This window comes from Pan paniscus, chromosome 16, assembly GCF_029289425.2.
Source record: "Pan paniscus chromosome 16, NHGRI_mPanPan1-v2.0_pri, whole genome shotgun sequence".
Lineage (NCBI taxonomy): Eukaryota > Metazoa > Chordata > Mammalia > Primates > Hominidae > Pan > Pan paniscus.
Window position 1 is genome coordinate 38,873,159 of NC_073265.2, and position 22,430 is coordinate 38,895,588.

A 22,430-nucleotide genomic window follows, 5' to 3' on the forward strand; every position below is an offset into this window, starting at 1 on the left:
TTTTCATGTGATTCCTAAAAGAATCTGAGGCTCAAGAAAAGAGGGCATCTTAATATCCTGCACTTTCAGTCATTGAGGGCATGATCACAAAGATCAAAGCCATTTTTAGGCAGGTGAGTTGGAGTGGCAGTCAGAAGTAGGTAAGATTTTCTATTTGTGAGGCAGGAACAAGGGATTGGACCATTGTTCTTAAATACTGCTTTCTTACCCAAAATGCAAATCTGTGCCTAATCAGTACACAGCAAAAATATTTACTGTATTTTGTTTTTCCCCTTGGGTACATTTGGCAAGTACCTTTTTCTACTATAACCGGCGTTTTTGTATCTCTTTATTTGTGTCTCGAACTCACTGGGACTTACAATCTTAAAAAAAAGAAAAAGAAAAAGAAAAATTCATTTGATGAGTAATTAAATTAGTGCCACTAACTTCTTCTCAGCAAATTATGTTGTATTTTATGTTTCTCTGGACTTTTTGTTCACTTTCTGTTTGGGAGACCACAAAATGTTTCCTGCTGGAGTCACAGCATTTCTCTTGTCGCTGTTTCTACTTAAAGTGCCTGGAGCTTCGTAGTTAAACCACAATGCCAGAAGGCTTTATAATAAGAGAATTATTTTACAGCTGTGGAATGCATATCAAATCAATAGGGCACCAGTGTTGTTTCTCCCTTGAAAGATATCTTCCTTACAGGGTATGCAGATAGCAATTTTGGCAGCCATCACCCTTCTTTGAAGAAAATATTAAGTGGGAAAGTTATTTTACCATTTTTCTCTAGTACTAAAGAATCTGAATGATGTATGTTTTTAAAAAACATAAATTCTTAGAGTAAGTGGACATTAATGTTACTCTGTAAATTTTTAAAATTTATAGGATAATATATTTTACCTTATGGGATATTTTACAAATTGTAATGAGTAGTAGATGCCTCTTATTTTTTATTGGATATGAAGTTTTATATGTATATGCACACATGTACACAGACACACTCACACATATGTAGTGTGTGTTTTAAGTTGGAGAGGGTTATATCTTTTAGAACATAACCAACTAAATTTTGCCAATTCCACTAGAATCTTCTATTTTTCATTAATGTCAATTCAAAGTCAGAGCCAACAGGGTTGAATATATCCCTGTCTGATATTAACGTGAAACCATTGCATTCCTAATATCTGGAAAACAAAACTGCCATCTCTGGAACAAAAAAGGGTTCTTGAAAAATGGATTCTCAGTACCTGAACTTTATATTTGAAATAACTTTCAGTTTATTGCTTTTAATCTTATGTTTTAAAGTGTGCCAATTTGGTGGTTTAAAACATGTTTAATAAGTACTAAAACAGCACACAATTGTGACTTAAATTGAGTAATTTTCTTTGTAGACTGAGTAAAATGTTTTCTGTTTTTATTTTTCCTTCTCTTGATACTTTTTTTTTACAGTGCACCTATGATATGTGTTTTAGAAATAGCCGTTAAACTTTGGTTTGAATGAAGAATGTCTCTCAATCCACCTATATTTCTCAAACGAAGTGAAGAAAATAGTTCAAAATTTGTGGAAACAAAACAGTCACAAACTACTTCCATAGCTTCAGAAGATCCCCTTCAAAACTTATGTTTAGCATCTCAAGAAGTTCTTCAAAAAGCTCAGCAAAGTGGGAGATCAAAATGTCTCAAATGTGGTGGTTCCAGAATGTTCTACTGCTATACATGTTATGTTCCAGTTGAAAATGTACCTATTGAACAGATTCCACTTGTGAAGGTTAGTAAGAAATTTAATTGTTTGAAAGTATGAAAATAGATTTTTTAAAAACATCTCATGTATACCTACTCTAATGGATAAACTTAATAAATAATGTTATTATTGTTAGAAACAAGTGCTTGTTGCTGCAAAGAAAAACTAGCACTTAGACAGAAAATTTCTCAGCAGGGCACATTTACTTCTGCAGAAGGGTGCTGCGCCTGATCGCAAGAGCACACCGAACAAAGGAAGGAAGGGATTTTTAACCCTAATGCAGTTCCTGTCCCTGTGTCCTTCCCTTATTGGCTAGGGTTGGACCACACAATCAAAACTGATTCCAGTTGGCTAAGACTTAAACTTTTCCAAATAGAGTAAATGCACGATTTGTAAAAGGAGGGGTTAAGAGTGGTTTGTCCGCTATAGTATAAGGCATGTCTGGACATGTTTGGCCATGTCAGGGCACAACAAGAGTGGGAGGGTTGTTTGCATGCTGGAAACGAGAGTACAAGGAGCTTGGGCTTCTGAACAAAGAACAAGAACATCACACAATTAAACATTTTGAAGAGGAATTTATCATTCCTAGCATGAAAACCAAGTGTATTTATGGAAAATTTAGCCCTACAGACCACTAAACCTCTTTGTTTTTCTTGTCTCTGGGTCTGAAATGGTGTTTTTAATGAAACCAATTAATTTTTCATTAATGATTTTAATTTATTTACAACATGGGAAAAAATGTGTGATATAAACTTATGAATACTAAAAAAAAAGTTTATAGACACCCTGAAGGAGCTCCAAACACTCATGTCTTTGGACTGCTCCTTGAGAAAATACTATTCTAGTAGAATTAGAGTTGATTTTCACCTAAGATTTTGTGACTTATCCTATACATGGGGATGGAGCAGATTTCATTGACCAAAATGAAAATAAAGTAAAATTTAAAAACTAAGACCAATTCCCTGGGCTGTGTTATCATTAGAGTGATTTTAAGCCCGATTTGATTGCTTACCTTTATACTTTTTAGGCTTACCAAGACTACTTTTGTATAGGTAAAAGGTCTGTAGAACGTCATGTCTACATAATCAAAGAATTTATTATATATATGTTAACTTGTCTAACATTATCCCAAACTTTAGGAATAAATCAATTAATGTATAAAATTTGACTGTGTAAGACTTTAGAGAGACTAAATTCTACACATGGACTCATTAGAACTTGCCAGTAAAAAAAAAATAAGTTGTAGCTATATTTTAAAATATTTGTTTTGATGATTTTAAAGTTCATTTGAATTTGAAGTAAGAAGAGTACTTTGACACTCATATTTTATTTGAATTTCAGTTTAGCCTATATCATCTTGGCCAGTCCATGGTCTCCTCAGCATCTAAAATCACATGTATAGGCTAATGGAAAGTTTACTAGCCAAAAATAAGTAAGTGTGGAATTTAATATGAGCTTCACAGTTTGCTCAGAAAAAAACAAGAACTTGAGGGTAATAATTATTTTCAAGTTTCCCATTATCTTACAGGAATGTTACATTTTGAAGTATGGTTTTTGAAGTATACGTAGAATTATTCTATTTTACATTTCTCTCATAGCCACATAAAGAAGGGATTCCATTAAAAGTTTTATCCTAAGGTGTATTGTATTAAAAAATGGATTGCATATTATAATAATAATAATCAGTAATATAGTTACAGGGCTGATATTTTCATAGATATTTAATAATAGAGGGTATTTTCCAAATCAGTGGTCTAATATACACCATTTAATAGAAATGACTCAAGACATTAGTGTTTGATCATCTCTCAATGGTCTGGACTGTGCAGAGTTTTCTAAAGTGTTTATATTTTAATGGCCTTGTATAAAATTTGATACTTTAATATACATTAATGGTAATAACAGCTCTACAAAATGTCCTTTCCAATTTTTACTTTATTTTTATTTTAACAAATCATTCAGCATTTGCTTTTAGATAGCCTACTTGGGAAAGGAGGATGACAATATAATGAGTAATTCCCTCCCAATTTTAGTCTAGGGAATGCATTCATAAATATAGTCATATGTCTCCTAATGACAGGGATACATCCTGAGAAATGTGTCCTGAGAAATGAGTCGTTAGGCAAATTCACTGTTGTGCAAACATCATAGAATGTACTTACACAACCTTCATAGTATAGCCTACTATACACCTGGGCAATACCTATTGCTCCTAGCCTACAAAATCTGTACAGCATGTTACTGTACTGCATACTGTACACAGTTGTACACACAATGGTATTAGTGTATCTAAACAAATATAAGCATAGAAAAGTACAGTAGAAGTACAGTATAAAAATAGTAATCCTTTATGGGCACTTAGCATGAATGGAATTTGCAGGACTGGAAGTTGTTCTTGGTGAGTCAGTGGTGAGTTGTGAGTGAATGTGAAGGCCTGTGATGTTACTGTACACTACTGTAGTTTTTATAAACACTGTATACTTAGGGTACACTACATTTATGAAAAATATTTTTCTTCAATAAATTAGCTTACTGTGACTTTTTTACTTTATAAACTTTTTAAAAAACTTGTGATAACACTTAGATTTAAACACAAACACATTGCACAGCTGAACAAAAATATTTCTTTATACTCTTATTCTGTAACCTTATTCCTATTTTTATTATTTATTTATTTTTACTTTTTAAACTTTTTTGTTGAAAACCAAGACACAAACACATTACCCTAGGCTTACACAGTGTCAGGATCATCAGTATCACTGTCTTCTTCCACCTCCACATCTTGTCCCACTGGAAGCTCTTCAGGGGTAATGTATGGAGCTGTCATCTCCTATGATAGCAATGCCTTCTTCTGGAATACCTCTTTAAGGACCTGCCTGAGGCTATTTTACAGTTAACATTTCTTTTTTCTAATTAGGATGAGTGTACTCTAAAACTAAAAAAATTAAGTGTAGTATAGTAAATATATAAACCAGTAACAGATTTATATTATCATTATTAAACATTATTGTATAGCATGCTTTTATATGACTGGCAGTGCAGTAAGTTTGTTTACATCAGCATCATCACAAGCATATAAGTACTGCACTATGGTGCAATGTTACAATGGTTACACTTCGCTAGGCCATAGGCATTTAGAGCCTAGAATTTAAAAGGCTCTCTTGGGGAAAGTTGATAATCCCATGGGAAAATGCTTAGGTCTCCTTGTCAGTAGCATTTTGATAAACTTGGGCAGAAGGATTTGTGGTAAGTCTCTTTTATAAAACATAAGTGTTCGAGGGCAGATTGATATTCTTTACTTGTTTGAAAACAGAATGTCTCTACTCAGACTGCCCTCTGGTCAACACTATTTTTTTTTTTTAAACACAGTTAAGCTTTAATGTCCATACAAAGCCTCAGAGCAAATGTTTTTGTAGCTTGTAAAAAAGCAAATTTTTTTTCTTTCTTTTTTAATTATACTTTAAGTTCTTGGATACATGTGCAGAACTTGCAGGTTTGTTACATTGATACACACGTGCCCTGGTAGTTTGCTGCACCCATCATCTACATTAGGTATTGCTCCTAATGCTATCCCTCCCCTAGCTCCCCACCCCCAGAGGGGTTCCAGTGTGTGATGTTCCCCTCCCTGTGTCCATGTGTTCTCCTTGTTCAACTCCCACTTATGAGTGAGAACATGCGTTGTTTGGTTTTCTGTTCCTGTGTGGTCAACACTATTATTGTTACTCTGTACTCTTGTCATTATTTAAGAAATAATCTTCTTTTAACATGTGTGAACTAGAACACAAACATGGATTTCCATGATTTGATCTGTTTCTGTGCTTTGGTTTTATGATGCGAGAGATCTCACGCTCATGGAAAACTAACAATACCTTGGATTGTGTACAGGTTTTGCATAATTATGCTTGCAGACTTTAGTTCATAAAGCTTTTTCTTTTATCATATAATTAAAAAAATAGGCTAGGCACATGATTTATAAAATTTGTCAATAACACTCCTGTGTTCTTGATATAAATGATACCCTCCAAGATAGCTAGCTGATCAGAAATATTGATAACTTTTGGAATTTTCAGCTTTACTCATCAGCCATATAAGAAGTTCACTTTTATGATCTGCTTTCTTTTTCTTTTCTTGTCATGATCTGCTTTTTTTTCTTTTCTTACTTCCTACCTTCCCTGGGCTAAGATAATACTGATGTGGTGCTCAGAGACCCTAGGGAGAGGGAAGGTAGTTTCAACTGAGACCGAGCGTCATGAGGAAACTCTGATGTAGTGTTCAGCCAGAAGTAGACTGATGTAAAATCATTTGTGAACTGCCTACTTAAATGGTAAATTTTCCATAACTAGAAGTTGGTTTGATGATTAGAAGCAATTGGGCCTAACTTATAAATGATCATTGGGCCTAACTTATAAATGATTGCTAGGCCTAAGTGGGGAGGGTAGGAGATACAGCATTTGAAACCCTAATTGAAAACTATTTGAGGAATTTATTTGTAGGCCAAGGTCCTCCTGGGGTGTATTCTTTATACTGTTCTGTCCCCAACATAATTGTCCAGGAAGAAAAAAATTTGAAATTGAAATTATTTAGTAGCTGCTCCATTCAAAAATAGTTTTGGAACTAATGACACACACACACACACAACATGGAAGAACCTCAAAATAATTATTCTTAGCTAAAGTCAAATGAAGAGGGTATATTGTATGATTTCATTTATATAAAATTCTAGAAAGTACAAACTATAGTGGCAGTGGATTACTGCTTGCCTGAGGAGGGCAATTGTTGATGGTGAGAGGAGAAGGAAGAAGGGTATGAGAAGACTTTTGATAGTGGCAAATCATTATTTTGACTGTAGCAGTGGATTCAAGAATTTAACATATGTTAAAACTTATTAGATTGTACACTTTAAATATGTACAGTTTAAGACATAAGAAAAATAGTTTTGTCCTCCAGGGTAAAATAGTGTGCCCAGGGTAAATTCCTAGAATCCTACTTATTTAGCATGGGATGGGAACTTGGAGACGGTGGGAACTACCAAATAAAACAAAAGGTCATTTAAAAGCTGAAGTCAAGAACACATCTCCAGAGGGTTTCTTATATATAGTAAGGGAGATATGATTTGGCATTTTTTTCATAATCATGGCTGAATGCAGTACTTGTATAAGCATTACAAAGAGAGCTAAACCAAAAAAGCCAAAGTGAAATAAGAAAAATATAATTTACAAAATCCAAGAGAATATTATTTTTGCATAGAGACATGTTACAGACAACATCTATAACAAATAATGAAACTTCAAGGGAAATACTTAGGCAACAGGGGTCCCCAATCCCCAGACCACAGACCAGTACCGGTCCTAAGGAACCAGGCCGCACACCAAGAGGTGAGCTGCTGGAGAGCAAGCGAAGCTTCCGTCTGTATTTACAGCCGCTCCCCATCACTCGCATTACCACCTGAGCTCTGCCTCCTGTCAGATCAGCGGCAGCATTAGATTCTCACAGGAGCATGAACCCTATTGTGAACTGTGCATACAAGGGACCTAGATTGCATGCTCCTTAGGAGAATCCAATGCCTGAAGATCTGTCACTGTCTCCCATGTCCCAGATGGGACCATCAAGTTGCAGGAAAACCAGCTCAGGGATCCTGCTGATTTTACATTATGGTGAGTTGTATAATTATTTCATTATATATTATAATGTAATAATAATAGAAATAAAGTGCACAATAAGTGTAATGTGCTTGAATCATCCCCAAACCCTCTCCCCCAACCCTGGTCTGTGGAAAAATTGTCTTCCACGAAACCAGTCCTTCTTGGTGCCAGAAAGATTGGGGAGTATTTAGGCAAGATGATTTTGAAGACAGTTTTGTGATATAAAGATTACACCTCTTCGGTCTATTGTTACTATTTTTTAATTGATAATTATTTAATTTGTGCTGTTGAAAATGTGATGCCGAAAATCATGATGTTTCCTGCAAAGGATAACAGTTTTGACTTGAAAGTATGTCTAAGGAACAGAATTTCAACTTGAATTTTAGATCTGAAGCTTTTTGCCCAAACTTACATTTCTTTTTAAAATAGCGTAAGAGGCCAGGTGTGGTGGCTCACTGGTAATCTCAGCACTTTGGGAGGCTGAGGCAGGCAGATCGCTTGAGGTCAGGAGTTCAAGACCAACCTGGCCAACATGGTGAAAACCTGTCTCTACTAAAAAAATACAACAATTAGCTGGGCATGGTGGCAGGTGCCTGTAATGCCAGCTACTTGGGAGGCTGAGGCAGAATTGCTTAACCCAGGAGACGGAGGTTGCAGTGAGCCGAGATCACACCACTGCACTGCAGCCTGGGTGGCACAGTGAGAGTCCATCTCAAGATCAATAAATAAAAATAAAATAAAATGGCATAAAATAGGCAAACCTAAAGTTTATAGGATTTATTAAAATGTCCTTGGCACACATGGTGAAATGCAAAGAATTGGAGTTAATATAACTTAAGTGAAAATGATATTGGAGCTTTGCTTTAAGAGAAGATTCTCTGTTAAATGAGTTGAAAATAGTTGTCCTAATACATGAATAACAATGCCAAGGAAGAAATTTGGGTTGGTTTTGTAACAATCACCATTCTTAATATTCTGGTATATCTTTTAAACCATATGCATATTTATAGGAGTTTATTGTGAGCTTCCTATTTAGCTTTAAAGACCCTTTTTATTAACATAAAAATTAAAATGTTTATATATTTTTTTATTTGTGCTTTTTTTACCTTTAGCTTCCATTGAAGATTGACATCATTAAACATCCAAATGAAACAGATGGCAAAAGTACTGCTATACATGCAAAACTCTTGGCACCTGAATTTGTAAACATTTACACGTATCCTTGTATTCCAGAATATGAAGAAAAGGACCATGAAGTAGGCAACTTAGTTTTTATAACTCTTCACATTGGATATAAAAATGAATTTTAACCTCCATTGCCTTTCTGAACTTACTCAAACATAATTTAATATTTTTCTTAGTAAAGTATTATGCTCAGGTAATGTTAGACTATATACAGTTTATTTCATTGATATCTTCAAAGATCAGATGTTTCTAGACTGCTATGCGTTTTTGAGTCTTTCTGCATTTTATAGCTCTTCTGCCTTATTTCTTCAGGTTTTTACTCCTTGCCAATACTATTGTGCCTGCTTTTACCTTTTCTCCTCTCCTTCTCCTGTTTGTGCTACATATAGATGATCTAATTTGATGCAAACTGGGAAACCAGATTACAAATATTGTTGGAATTTCTCTAAAAGAAGAAAGACTGAGTTAGGATATTCAGGAATCCTCCTAAATTAAGAGCTTTAGTGCATAGCCTTTATAACATTTCTTTTGGCTGCTCAGAGGCCTTCCTTGCTCATTTTTAGATTCTTAATTGGTTTTCACCCAGTTGCAATTGTCACATTGGTGAGATATTATGGGTCTTCTTGCTGAAAAGTAATTTTACAATGTGTCTCAAAAAATTAAGGCCTTGGTTACTGAAAGAAGCATGTAAAAGCCTTTTGGTCTCTTGGAGGCCATTTGTTGGTGTGGCTAGTATAGAAACAAAATTAAAAATTAGTGCATTCATTTGTTCCAGGAAGAACTTGGTAAATTTTTACTTTCCTATTTATATCTATATATATATATGTATTTTTTTGGTTGAGTTTATATAAAAAATTATGTTTGTAAATAATATTTGAGTTTTGGATCTAGGAAAATGTTTCTTTCTTTGGTCAGCTAGACTCCATTTATGTTGATTAAATAGAATGTAGTGCTATGTTCTGTAAGGAGATGTGATATGCTTATAATTTAAGAAAATTCAGAAGCCCTGGACTTTGCTAACTGGATATAGGGGGAAATATAGACATGTATTATGAATATTTAAAAACTTTTACAACTTTGAAATGTATAAAATTCAAGGTTTTTGTTTTTTAAGAGTCGTGCTCTGTTGCCCAGGTTGGAATGCATTGGCATGATCACAGCTTGCTGCAGCCTTAAATTTCTGGGCCCAAGCAATCCCCATACCTCAGGCTCCCGAGTAGCTGAGGCCATGGGTGTGCGCCACTACTCCCAGCTAATATTTTTATTTTTTGTAGAGACAGGTCTCACTATGTTGCCCAGACTGGTCTCGAACTCCTAGGGCTCAAGTGATCCTCTCACCTTGGCCTCCCAAAGTGCCGGGATTACAGGTATGAGCCACTGTGCCTGGCCAAGATTTTTTGTTTCATAATTTTATTTTATTGTGATTTTGTTTTTATCTTTTTATTTTAAAAATTTGTGTGCTCATTGAAGAAAATTTGGGAAATAGAGAAACATATGGGGATAAAATTCCCTTGATTCTCCAACATTTATTCATTTAACAAGTATTTACTTGGTGCCTGCTTTGTGCCAGGAGCTGTTCAGACATTGGAAGCTCTAACAATATAAATCTCAGTAAAAATGTGCGGAAAGAAAAGTGGTATCATATTTATGTAATTTTTCCTGGAAGGTTAGATTTTTTCATTTTAATTTTTCACTGTAATAAATATACTTAGATATTGTAAGTGTCTGTGTTTAGGATTATTTTATTACATTCACATAATGAGATCGTTGAACCAAAGGGTATGAATATTTTAAGACTCTTGATTTAAATGGTCAAATTGCTTCCATGAAGAGTTATGCTATTTAATCCTGCTCTCAAACCACCATTTCCTCACCAGCATTCACTGTATCATTTGTTTTATCTTTGGCTTATGATATAGATGAAAATGGCATTTAATCATTGAACAGTTTTCAGTGGTTCTTTTACGAAGTATCATGTACTTTGCTTTTTATCTTATGAAAAATTATATAATTTAGTCTTTTTATTTCAAGTGTGACTAACTTGGCATCTATCAGTCAGTGAATAACTTATTTTGAAATAATAGTTTTAATTATTATATTATGATTATAAATTACTAGGGGAGAGCCAAAAACTTTACCATACATATTAAAGAACCATATACAATAGAACCAACCTAATGCTTATTTCTCAGATATTCAACATATCTTTCTTAAAATTTTAAGTCAATCAAAATTTATATATTTTGAAGATCATAGTAGCACACTGCTAACCCAATTTTCTTTGTTTTAGGTTGCACTCATTTTCCCTGGACCTCAGTCTATCTCAATAAAAGATATTTCTTTTCATCTGCAAAAAAGGATTCAAAATAATGTTAGAGGCAAAAATGATGACCCTGACAAGCCATCTTTTAAACGCAAAAGAACTGAAGAACAAGAGTTCTGTGATTTGAATGACAGCAAGTGCAAAGGCACAACACTGAAAAAAATTATATTTATAGATAGCACCTGGAACCAAACAAACAAAATATTCACTGATGAGCGACTTCAAGGTAAAAAAAAATGTTTTTTTGGACTGCTCCTCCCTCAGATTTATTTCGAAAAAACTTCAAACTTACAGATAATTTGAAAGAGGAGTTACACTGAATACCTATACATTTTGCCATATTTACTTTATTTCTCTATTTCTTTTTATTATATATGTGAGTGTGTATTTATATATTATATATTTTTTGGTTGATCAATTGAAAGTAAGTTTCAGGCTTTGTAACACTTCACCGTTAAATATTAAGTGTACATTTTCCTTTTTTTTTTCTTGAGACAGTCCCACTCTGTTGCCCAGGCTGGAGTGCAATGGCACAATCTTGGCTCACTGCAACCTCCTTGTCCTGGGTTCAAGTGATCCTCCCACCTCAGCCTCCCAGGTAGCTGGGATTACAGGTGCCCACCACCACACCTGCCTAAATTTTGTATTATTAGTAGAGACGGGGATTCATCATGTTGGCCAGGCTGGTCTCAAACTCCTGACCTCAGGTGATCCTCCTGCCTTGGCCTCCCAAAGTGCTGGGATTATAGGCATGAGCTACCACGTCCGGCCTAAGTGTACATTTTCTAAGAATAAGAATATTCTCCTATATTAATAAAGAATGACATCTCTTTTATAAACACCCTAATGGTGAACACATTTACTAAGAAGTTAGATCTTCTATTTTGTTTTTTTGTTTTTTGCCTTACAGGTTTTTTGTTGTTCTTGTTGTTGTTTGTTTGTTTGTTTTTGAGAGGGAGTCTTGCTCTGTTACCCAGGCTGGCAGTGGTGCAATCTCAGCTCACTGCAACCTCTGCCTCCTGGGGTCAGGCGATTCTCCTGCCTCAGCCTCGCTAGTAGCTGGGATTACAGGCACACCATCACCACGCCTGGCTAATTTTTTTGTATTTTCACAGAGACGGGTTTCACCATGTTGGCCAGGCTGGTCTCTAACTCCTGACCTCAGGTGATCTGCCTGCCCCGGCCTCCCAAAGTGCTGGGATTACAGGTGTGAGCCACCGCGCGCAGCCTTCCTTACAGTTTTTTAAAATAACTTTTTTGAGTAAGAATTAACATGTAGTAAACTACATGTTTCCAGAGTATTAAAGTTTTCTCATATGTGTACAGCTGTGAGACCATCACTACAAGTTAGGAAATGAACCTGTCCATCCCCTGCCAAAGTTTCTGCCTGACCTTTTATAATCTTTCTCATCCAGCTTTCCCCACAGCACACTTCCACACTCTCCAACCCCATCTCTAATCAATGATCTATATCTAATCATTATAGATTAGATGCATTTTCTGGGATATTATATAAATTGAATCATATAGTATGTACTCTTTTCCTTTTTTTGGTTTGGCTTTCTCACACAAAATAAATAACTTGACACTCATTTTTGTTGTAGCATGTATCAATAGGTCATACATTTATTGCCAAGTAGTATTTCGTTGTATGGATATGCTACAATTAGTGTTATCTATTTATCTGTTGATGGACATTTACACTGGTTGTTTCCCATTTTCTACTATTTCAAATAAAGCTGCTATGACACTTGTGTAAAAAAAAAAAAAAGGATGTTCTCCTGTATAATAAATACAGTACCATTATCACTCCTAAGAAAATTAATGAAAATTACATAATATCATCTAATATACTGTCCATATTCAAATATCCCTAATTGACCCAAAAATACCTTTTGTAGCTTCCCCCCATATAGCATTTAAACTCGTCATGGTTTATTTCGTTATTATGTATCTTTAGTCTCTTTTAATCTAGAGTAGTCCTGTTTTTATTTTTCATGACTTAGACTTCTGTGAAGAGGACAGGTCAATTGTCTGAATGTTTCATTGTGATTAGTTTCAGTCTAAATATGTTGCCTAGGATACTTACAGGTAAGGATAAATCCAGGGTTGTCTATGTCTAGTTTATATCTATCGTTTGGGTATAATTATTAATAACATGTAATTTTACTCTCAGAAATGAACCTTTTAGCTGATAAATTGTATGGCTAACCAATTCATAGGTGAATTCATACTTTATTGTTGCATCAAATTAGGAGGCACATAATGCAAATTGTCTATTATTTGTGATAACTTTCATTACTTGATTAAAGTGGTGATTACCCCATCTCTCCATTATAAAGGTTTATTTTTTCTCTTTGTAAGTAGTGGTAATCTATGGGGTGATGTTTTCAGACTGTGGACTGTTTCCCAAAAACTTTTCACCAGTGATTTTAGTATTCATTGATGATCCCTGCATAAATCGAATAATTATATTGAGAATTGAAAAATAGTGAAATTTTAATTACATGATTTCTTCCTACATTAGTTAGCCAGTATTCTTATGTAAAGAAGAGCTTTTCCTTTTTCTCCTGTTCTTTATTTCTTTCTCTTTCCACCCCTTTTTGAGATCACTATGATCTTATGGATTTTCTTTTTAATTCAATATGCTATAATAAATTATAGTGTAGCATCAATAAAGATGCTAATCTTTTTGATAATAATCTTTTTGATGCTCTAGTTCTCTCAAATTTTGCCAGTGGAAACCCTTCAAGTACTTCATGGCATGGCCTCATTTGTCTTTTTGGTGCAACAGGCAAGTTCACTTGTACTTTTTTTCTGTCTCAGACCTGGAATCAATTGTTTTTCTAAGAAGCTATAGTTTCTTTTAGTAGGAAATGGTATTAGAAACTAAGATCTGGTAAATTCATTACTTTTGGGATGTCATTGCTTCAATGGATAGAGCCAGGAAAAATACATAGTTATGTATCATGAGTTCACACAGATAGTTCCAATTCATATTTAACATTATAAGGATTTTTATTTCTTTTAGAGTGAAAAACTTGGTTCCTAATAATAGTGATTTAAAACAGTTACTTTACTTGTCCATGTATGATTAGAAGGCAAGAAAGCTATTCAGTTGATATTAGGCAGTTGCTTAAACAGTTTATTTCAAACTGGGAGAGCTTCTCTCAGGCTAGTGTTAAAAATGTGCATTATCTAGAAAAGAACATTTTGACACTTTTTGGAGTCTGATTGGTGTTCATTAATTCCAAGCTGAAGTGAGTGACAACACTAGATTTAACGAGCTTAATTTATATAGTTTATGCATCTGAGATCTTCATACACATTAGTAAAGTTGCTTTGAAAGTCTAATTGTGTGCGCTTTGTGTCTTATGTGTGTGGGAGAGAGTGAAGGGCAGGTACTACGGAGCATAAGATCTTTAAGAAATTTCGTTGCCGATGTTTGATAGAAAGACAAACGCCTAAGCCCTAAGGCTGTGCTCTTTGAAAGAGAGAAAGGGAACACTGCCTGCCACATTCCTGTGGATGTTTACAGCAGCAGGTTACTTGCCAGTTTGAAGATTTTTCCGAGCCATTTTTCTTTATAGTTACCTTATATGGTAATTGAAAAGATAAATGAAAAAACATAAGTAAAAACCTTTGACAAAACTATAAAAGGAATTATTATGGTATTATTCAAAATCTCTTTTCAGAGTGTCCAAATTTGGCTTGCCTAAAATCAGATTTGTACAAAAGATTTTTGTTATTCCTTCCCAATTCACATGGAAAGTATCATATATTCCAGTTCTGTGCTAGATCAAAAATTTTTAAAGGGGCTTCTTAATCTCTTTAAAATCATAAAAGGAACAGATTTCTAAAGGCAAGTTTTCTGCGTGACCTACTTCAGCCCCTGTCCTTTGTGGCTCCTCATTGCACCACAGGAAACAATTAGGGCTCTATACATATCTATAACCTCTGTATATGTGAAATACTGATTTCTGAATAAACCAAGTGACTTCCATAAGAAACAATCCATGGTTTTTATAAATTGTTGGCTTTAGGCTTTAAAACTTCGTCATTTCGTGAGATTAATCTGAACAAACTGAGTCTATACCTCAATTAAACCCTCAGGTGTATTGGAAATTATGTTTCCATTATTTTACTATGAATGCTGAGGTTAAGAATCCCTTTAACAATGTAAAACCTTACTGTTTTGCCAAATTTTTACAGAAAAATAGCTCTGTGTGTTCTACCAATGTCAAAATAAAACACTTGAAGGTAGAGTGCCTAATTTAATTATAAAAGGTAAACCTAAACCTACAGGTGAAGAATGATATAACATTCTTAAAGATTTATCATAGGAAGCCTTGGCAGAATGTAGGGGGAGACATTGTTTCTTTTTGTTGGGTGTGAGTCCAAATTATATTTAAATGGCATTATACTGTAATTTGTTATAAAAATTAGCCAGCTCTTTCCCTTCAGTTTGACTGTATTGATACAACTTTTAAAGTGATAACTTTGTTCATATTATAAGCGTTGCCTAAACTACACTCCCTGTCAGTGAGTGCTGTGTCCTATACTACCTTATTCAATCCTCACATCAAATATATGAGGTAAAGGATGTCACCCTCACTTTGCAATTGAAGAAACTGAGGCAGCACTTTTGGAAGGAAAAGCCATTTGTAATTATCTACTTTAAGTTTCTACTGCTAAAATATTTTACTAGTTTTGAGCCAGGTGTAGTGGCTCATTCCTATAATCCCAGCACTTTGGGAGATGAAGGTGGGAGTATCACTTGAACACAGGAGTTCTAGACTAGCCTAGGCAACATAGCAAGGCCTACATCTCAACAAAAAATAAAGTAATTAGCAAGGCGTGGTAGTGTGCACCTGTAGTCTTAGGTACTTGGGAGACTGAGGCAGGAGGATTGCTTGAGCCCAGGAGTTCAGGGATGCGGTGAGCTACACTCATGCCACTGAACTCCAGCCTGGACAACAGAGCAAAATCCCACCTCAAGAAAAAATGTTTATGATTTTTACTATAATTTTATTATAAAGTTACTGATTGTTAGAAATACTAGGGTATAAAAAATATTTTGCATTCAAGAAACTGAAATATTTAATGTTGTCTAGAATGCATACATATATGAGAATGGTAAAAGAGACTGGAGAAATTCAAATTATGAATGTCATATTTTATTCAGCATGCTTGGGCATTTGTTCTTTTATCCATAGTGCTGTGGCATCATTAAACAATTTTTAAGCTTGTCATTGACATGATTAGATTGTATTTTAAGTCTAATGGAAAGAATTGGGCTGGAACATGACTTCAAGCTCCAATTCCTTCACTAAATAAGCAAAAAGGTTTTGTTTGTTTGTTTTTAACTGTTTTATATTTTTAAATAAATTGTGATACATATGAAATAATATATACACACACACACGTATATGTAACATTAAGTTATAAAGCATAGTGATATAATGAACAATTAAGAACTCAAGCACCAGTATTTCTAACTTCCATTTACCTATGTTTTCCCTTGTGCCATTCCCCTTCTTCCCCTGACAGTTATTTTCCTGAATTATGCTTTTTTAGATTATAGTGTTATATATATGTTTTCATAAACTACATATGATTTAGTTTTGCTTTATTTTGACCTGTGTGTCGTTTTCTTGGGACTTGCTTTCTAAAGTCACATTTTGTTTCTAGGGTTTACATATATTGTCATATCACTGTAGCTATAGTTTATTCTATTTCACTGCTGAATAATATCTGTGATATACTACAGTTTATCTGGTTTCCTGCTAATGAAACACTTTGGTTATTTCTAGTTTTTCCTATTGCAAATAATGCTACTACACACATTCTTGTGCAAGTACAAGCTCCTCTAGGAAACATCCCTAGGAGTCACATTGCTGAGTTGTTGAGTATGAGAATATTCACCTTTACAGGATAATGCCATATTGTTTTTCAAAGTGGACATACAAAGGAATATTTCCATCATTAATGTATAAGCGCTCCATTGATCCATAATCTCTCCTACCTTGGTATTATCAAATGTCTGATTTTTGCCAACCTAGTATTTTAAAATGGTGTCTCATTGTCATCTTCATTTACTTTTCTCTAATTACTAATAGGATTGATAATTACATTGTTTGTTTATTTGGCCATATACGTGTCCTACTCTGTGAAATATCTATGCCCATTTTTCTGTGTTTTATCTTAATTGATTTGTAGAAATTCTTTGTATATTCTAGAATATAGATAATGTTGCAAAATATCTTCTTGCAGTTTGTGGTTCATCTTTTCAATTTCTTTTCTTTTGAGGAAAAAAATTTTTAGTGTGGAATTTATCACTATGTTTGTGTCTTGTTTGAATCCTTCTCTTCTGCAAGATACTATATGGCTAATAATTTGCCTGAGGTTTTTTGTATTTTCTGTGTAAGTAATGCCAATTGTATTTCTTTCCAGTTCTTATCCATCTAATTAATTTATTGTTCTTTATTGCTATGTTAAATAAGACCTCTAATGCAATATTTAATTGAAGCCAGTTATTTAATTGTAGGGGTCATCCTTCTCAGGTTTCAATCTGATAATCTATGTCTTTTAAATAGTAAGTTTAGTTTATTTACAATTGCTGTGAGTATTGAAATAATTGGATCTACTTTCTACCATCTTAATTTTTATTTCTATTTGTCCTTTTTTATAATTTTTGTTTCTTTTTTTGATTGAGGTTTTTTCTTATTCTATTTTTATTCCTATTTCAATTATTTTAGAGAATTGCCCATATCACTTAAAAAGTTCAAAGCCAAACAATGTTTAACCTCTCCTTTTTTACATTGTATGGACTTTGTATGCTGAAGCTTCATTCAGCCTCCTCCTGGTTCACATTGTTATTGTTAATATCATTATTTTTGTCTGTCGTTTATTGTCAGTCTACAAATTAGACATTATTATTGTTTTTGTTTTATACAGGCAACATTTATCTGGATTTGCATAGATGTTTACCGTTTTCTTTACTCAGTGTTTTATCAAATACATCCTTTAGGAATTCCTTTAATTTGGTCTCTTGTTGGCGTATGTTCAGTTTTCATTTGTCTATTAAATGTTTATCACTTTTTTCTTGATAGGTTGTTCGCTGGGTTCACAATTTTAGGTTGCCAGTTCTGTTTTTGTGTTTGTTTGTTTGACACTTGGAAGATATTATTCTAGTGTCTTCAATATTCTGTCTTTGGTCTTTGGTCATTCTAATTACCTTTTCTTTGTATATGATCTGTCCCTTCTCCATGGCTTCTTTTAAAATCTTCTCTTTATCTTTGGTGTTTTTCAGTTAAATATGTAATAGAACTAGGCACTGATTTGTTTGTATTTATCCTGCTCGAGACACATGATGTTTCATGTATCTGTGGCTTTTTATAGTTTAAAATAATTTCTGGAAAAGTCATAGTCATTATCTCTTTAACTGCTCCCTCTCTTCCATTCTCTTTGTTCTCTCTTCCTTGAACTCCTGTTAGTCATTTGATCCTCCATATCTCTGAATATTTTTGTATTTCTTTTATTATTTATTTCTTGTCTCTGCTACATTTTACATTGAGTAAAAGTGGGATGTGACAGTGGGAAATCATTAGTGACTTAGAAATTCCAGTTGGTCATTGGGCCAATTTTGATGCTACCTTCTCTCTTTTATTTCTCACTTTAAAATAAAATTTGCAAAAACAAAAAATTAAATATAGTATGAGTCCAGTTACTGGCCTAAGGAGCTAAAAGCATTCTGGGTTTGTATGATGACAGCTGAGTTATAACAAATGAGAGTACTGTTGTGTGACTGCATTAATTATTCCCTTTTTAAATGTACAAGAGCAAGGCATTCTACCTGACTGTGTTATTGAGCTCTGCAGCATACATGTGACAGAGCTAAAACAAACAAGCAAACAAAAGAAACCACACAGCTTTAGGATACTCTGTTCATGAATATAGCCTGAAAATGATAATCAAGAAGTAAACTTTTACCAGTATTAAGGAACATTAAGCTGCCTATCTCTCAGTGAATTTCAGAATGATATTTTAAAAGTTAGTTTAGGCTGGGCACTGTAGCTCATGCCTATAATCCCAGCACTTTGAGAGGCAGAGGCCAAGGCAGGAGGATCACTTGAGCCCCGGATTTTGAGACCAGCCTGGGCAACATAGCAAGACACTGTCTCTAAAAAAAAATAAAAATAAAAAATCTTAGCTGGATATGGTGGTGTGCACATGTAGTCCCAGCTATTTGGGAGGATCACTGAGTCCAGAGTTTGAGGTAACTGTGAGCTATGATCACACTGCTGCAGTCTAGCCTGGGTGACAGAGTGAGACCTCATCTCTAAATAAACAAAAAAGTCAGTTTGTCAAGGAAATGAAACCCTTCTGAAAATTGGTGAATGCAGTCCTGTCAGAGATTTAGATTTTTGAAGATGCTGATACATAGAAGATTGGAAGACATGAATATCTTAAATGTTAACTACTTTTAATTCATTGGTCTAAGACTCAGTGTTAACTGTCATGTATAAGATTTTATTATTTGTTTTATGTTGCTTCTGTATATACCTTGAGGTGTTTAAGAAAATATCTTGTTTCAAACTGGGATTGAAGGAAGTTATCTGCAGTCTTTAAAAAAAAATTCTTAGAATAATTAAGAGAAATCATTATTGTTGTACCAAGCCTGTGGTTAAGAAGAAATATTTATATTTTTTCTTTCTTTCTTTCTTTTTTTTTTTTTTTTGACAGGGTTGTTACAAGTTGAGTTGAAAACAAGAAAAACTTGCTTTTGGCGCCATCAAAAAGGAAAACCAGATACTTTCCTTTCTACAATTGAAGCCATTTACTACTTTCTGGTAGACTACCATACTGATATATTAAAAGAGAAATACAGAGGGCAATATGACAATCTTTTATTTTTCTATTCTTTTATGTACCAGTTGATAAAGAATGCCAAATGCTCTGGAGATAAGGAAACAGGAAAACTTACACATTAGTTTTTAACAAGCCACTTATGTCTTTTTATTTTGCTAACATTAATAAACTTATATTTGTGCTTTGTTTTTTCTTAAGAAATAATCATATATAATGCCTGTAAGACCATTTGAAAAAATTCCAGTTTCATGTATATCACTTCATATTTCTTGAAGGAAATTGTATCTGGGGGAATTTTTCAGAGATACTGTTGATTGAAAAACTTACTTCAGAAGTTATTTGCTCAGTGAAACCTCAGTTTCATTACTACATTTTAATATAGTGTGTTATGTCTCTGTGATTAGATATAACATATTCCATTAGATCTAATTAGCTATTTATTTCAACATCTTTATATCTTTTCACCTGTACTCATGACCACCTTTAGAAGTAAATGGGGTTACAATCTGCTGGCTGAAAAACAGGTCATAAGTGATTTTTCTTGAGGTTAGTAGCAAACATAGGCAGAACTAGAATTAGAATTCCGGTATCTAGGGCTGTTTCTTTAAGTCCTAAGGTTGTTAAAAGCAGAGACTCTGGAGCTAGACTACCTGAATCTAAATCTCAGCCTTTCTGCTTATCAGCCATGTCATTTTCTTCCATTTGTACAAAGCAGGCAATACTGAGCAACTACCTTATAGGAATAACTGAGTTAATATCTAAGGGGCTTTCAGCAGTACCTGAAATATAGTAAGTGTTATATATATGTTTACTCTTTTTATTTTATTTGGAATTGTGAACTGATAATAATTGAAGCCTACCTGCTAGTGGCCATCTCTGCTGCCAGGTGAAAAGAGCCTGACTTAGAATGAAGTCAGCAAAGGAAAGCAGAGTGGAGAGAAAAAGAGAGACTGAGTCCTGATGACATCATTTATTTACCTAGACCTAGCTGCTTGTGAATAGAGCCCTACTGTGCTGAATAGCTTCTGTCTGCGCTTTTCTGTTCTGCTCCCTGCTCTGTGAGGTAGGTTCCTTTGCTCTCTTGCTTTTGGTTGGGTTCAACAAATGGGAAGCACCAGTGGGAGATTAGAAGTTGAGAGGAAAATGAAATGATGTTATTTATTTCCCTGGCTCCTTTCCTGCCATGTCATCATCAGTTGGCTGTGTTCCTCTACTAAATAGTACCTTATCAGGAATCCTATCTCTTCTGTTCCCAAGCAGTTACCCCAGTTACCTCACTAGGTTTAGTTCCTGCTCCCTCCCTTTACCCCTTTTCACTTAGGGTTGGTAATAGCTTACAGTTATTACTAGCCCCAGTATAGTTCACTACAACTTGTTGCTTTACCTAAACCCTGCTCATACATTTGTAAATACTGTAGTTGTTTTATTACACTCTTCTCAAATGTCCCCACTTGAAATAGCCTTCTATTTCTTTTGGGGACTCTGATAAATTCACCTGTTTGGGTGAAATAATAGCACATTTCCTGAAGTATATACAGTGGGACACATGATGTTTTATGGGGGAAAGAGTTCTTGGTGAAATTAGTTTGCTGTACATTACGTTGTTTCCCTCCCAGGGATTCAGAAGGCAAAACATATTAAAGGTTCTGAAAAGTCCTGAAATAAACATTTTGAACTTTATTTAAGCTGATATATCTTAAACTTACTTGAATATGTAGCACCTATTAACATGCCATGGAAATAGGACATTTGGAGTATTGTAATTAAGAACAATTCCTATTAATATACATGGGGCAACTGAGAATTAAAGAGGTAAGTAAATTATTGATAGATCATACACCTAGTTAGTAGCAGAGCCTGTTCTAGAATCTGGAACTTCTGATTTGGTTTGGTTCAGTAAGGTCACCATTATATTATGCTATTCATAAAAAGGAATGTGGATTATATAAGGCTTGAACATTATTAGTCTTACAGTCTTAGCCAAATAAACTAACTGGCTTGCTTATTTTAGCAGTTATTCTACAAGAATGGAATTAAAATAGATTTTTTTTTTCGTGTTTAGAACTTGGCCCTGGGAATAGAGGAAGGCTTGAATTGATTTAAGCAGGGCCAAAGTTGGATTTCTCTAGGCTAAATTTGGACTTCCCTGAGCCAAAATCTATTGCATTTAACTGGCTTTACAAACCAACTAAACATAACAGTTCAGAGGGAAAAGAAAAAAAAAAGCGAGAGACAGAGAACAATTGTATCACTCATTTGCCTCCATCTCTCAGCTGGCATAAGAAAGATGACCCACGTACTTCATAAGAGCCTAATTTACAGCTAAGGCCAGATAAAATCTCAGGTTCTTTTCAAAAGAAGTTAGTAATACCTGTTAGAACAATGAATTGACTATACTTGTCTTAGTTTTTTTTGTTTGTTTTTTGTTTTTTTGGTGTGATAGATGTAACAGTGGCCCTAATTCTTTATCCTTGCTTGTATTCATGGTCATTTTTCAGGTTCCTTTGAAGTACTCCCCCCACTGTGATTCTGGGTCATCTGCATTCAGAGATTTAGTGCATTTTTACTTACACTTGTGCTTCTGCTGTTGACATAAGAATATGCATGGCTGAGTTAGCCTGCTGGAGCATGAGACTGCATGGAACAGAGCCAGGTTGCCCTGGTCACCCTCACTGAATCTTGTCTA

The 22,430-nt window shown here is 34.4% G+C and overlaps 1 protein-coding gene across 11 annotated transcripts in view; it reads left to right on the plus strand.

Moving 5' to 3' along the window:
* DTWD1 (DTW domain containing 1) overlaps positions 1–22,430 on the plus strand; it is a 35,918-nt gene that overhangs the window by 2,794 nt on the left and 10,694 nt on the right. For 4 of the 11 annotated variants that reach the window (XM_063596634.1, XM_055098578.2, XM_055098577.2 and 1 more), the window contains exons 2-6: positions 1,432–1,750; positions 8,478–8,621; positions 9,825–9,917; positions 10,841–11,099; positions 19,619–21,424. In XM_063596634.1, coding sequence (XP_063452704.1) covers positions 1,487–1,750; positions 8,478–8,621; positions 9,825–9,917; positions 10,841–11,099; positions 19,619–19,866 — 1,008 coding nt within the window. In that variant the 5' untranslated portion in view covers positions 1,432–1,486 and the 3' untranslated portion in view covers positions 19,867–21,424. Of the gene's footprint in view, positions 1–1,431; positions 1,751–8,477; positions 8,622–9,824; positions 9,918–10,840; positions 11,100–19,618; positions 21,425–22,430 lie in introns of those variants that run through there. The other 7 variants (XM_003831499.6, XM_034938735.3, XM_034938734.3 and 4 more) reach the window with 4 other exon arrangements.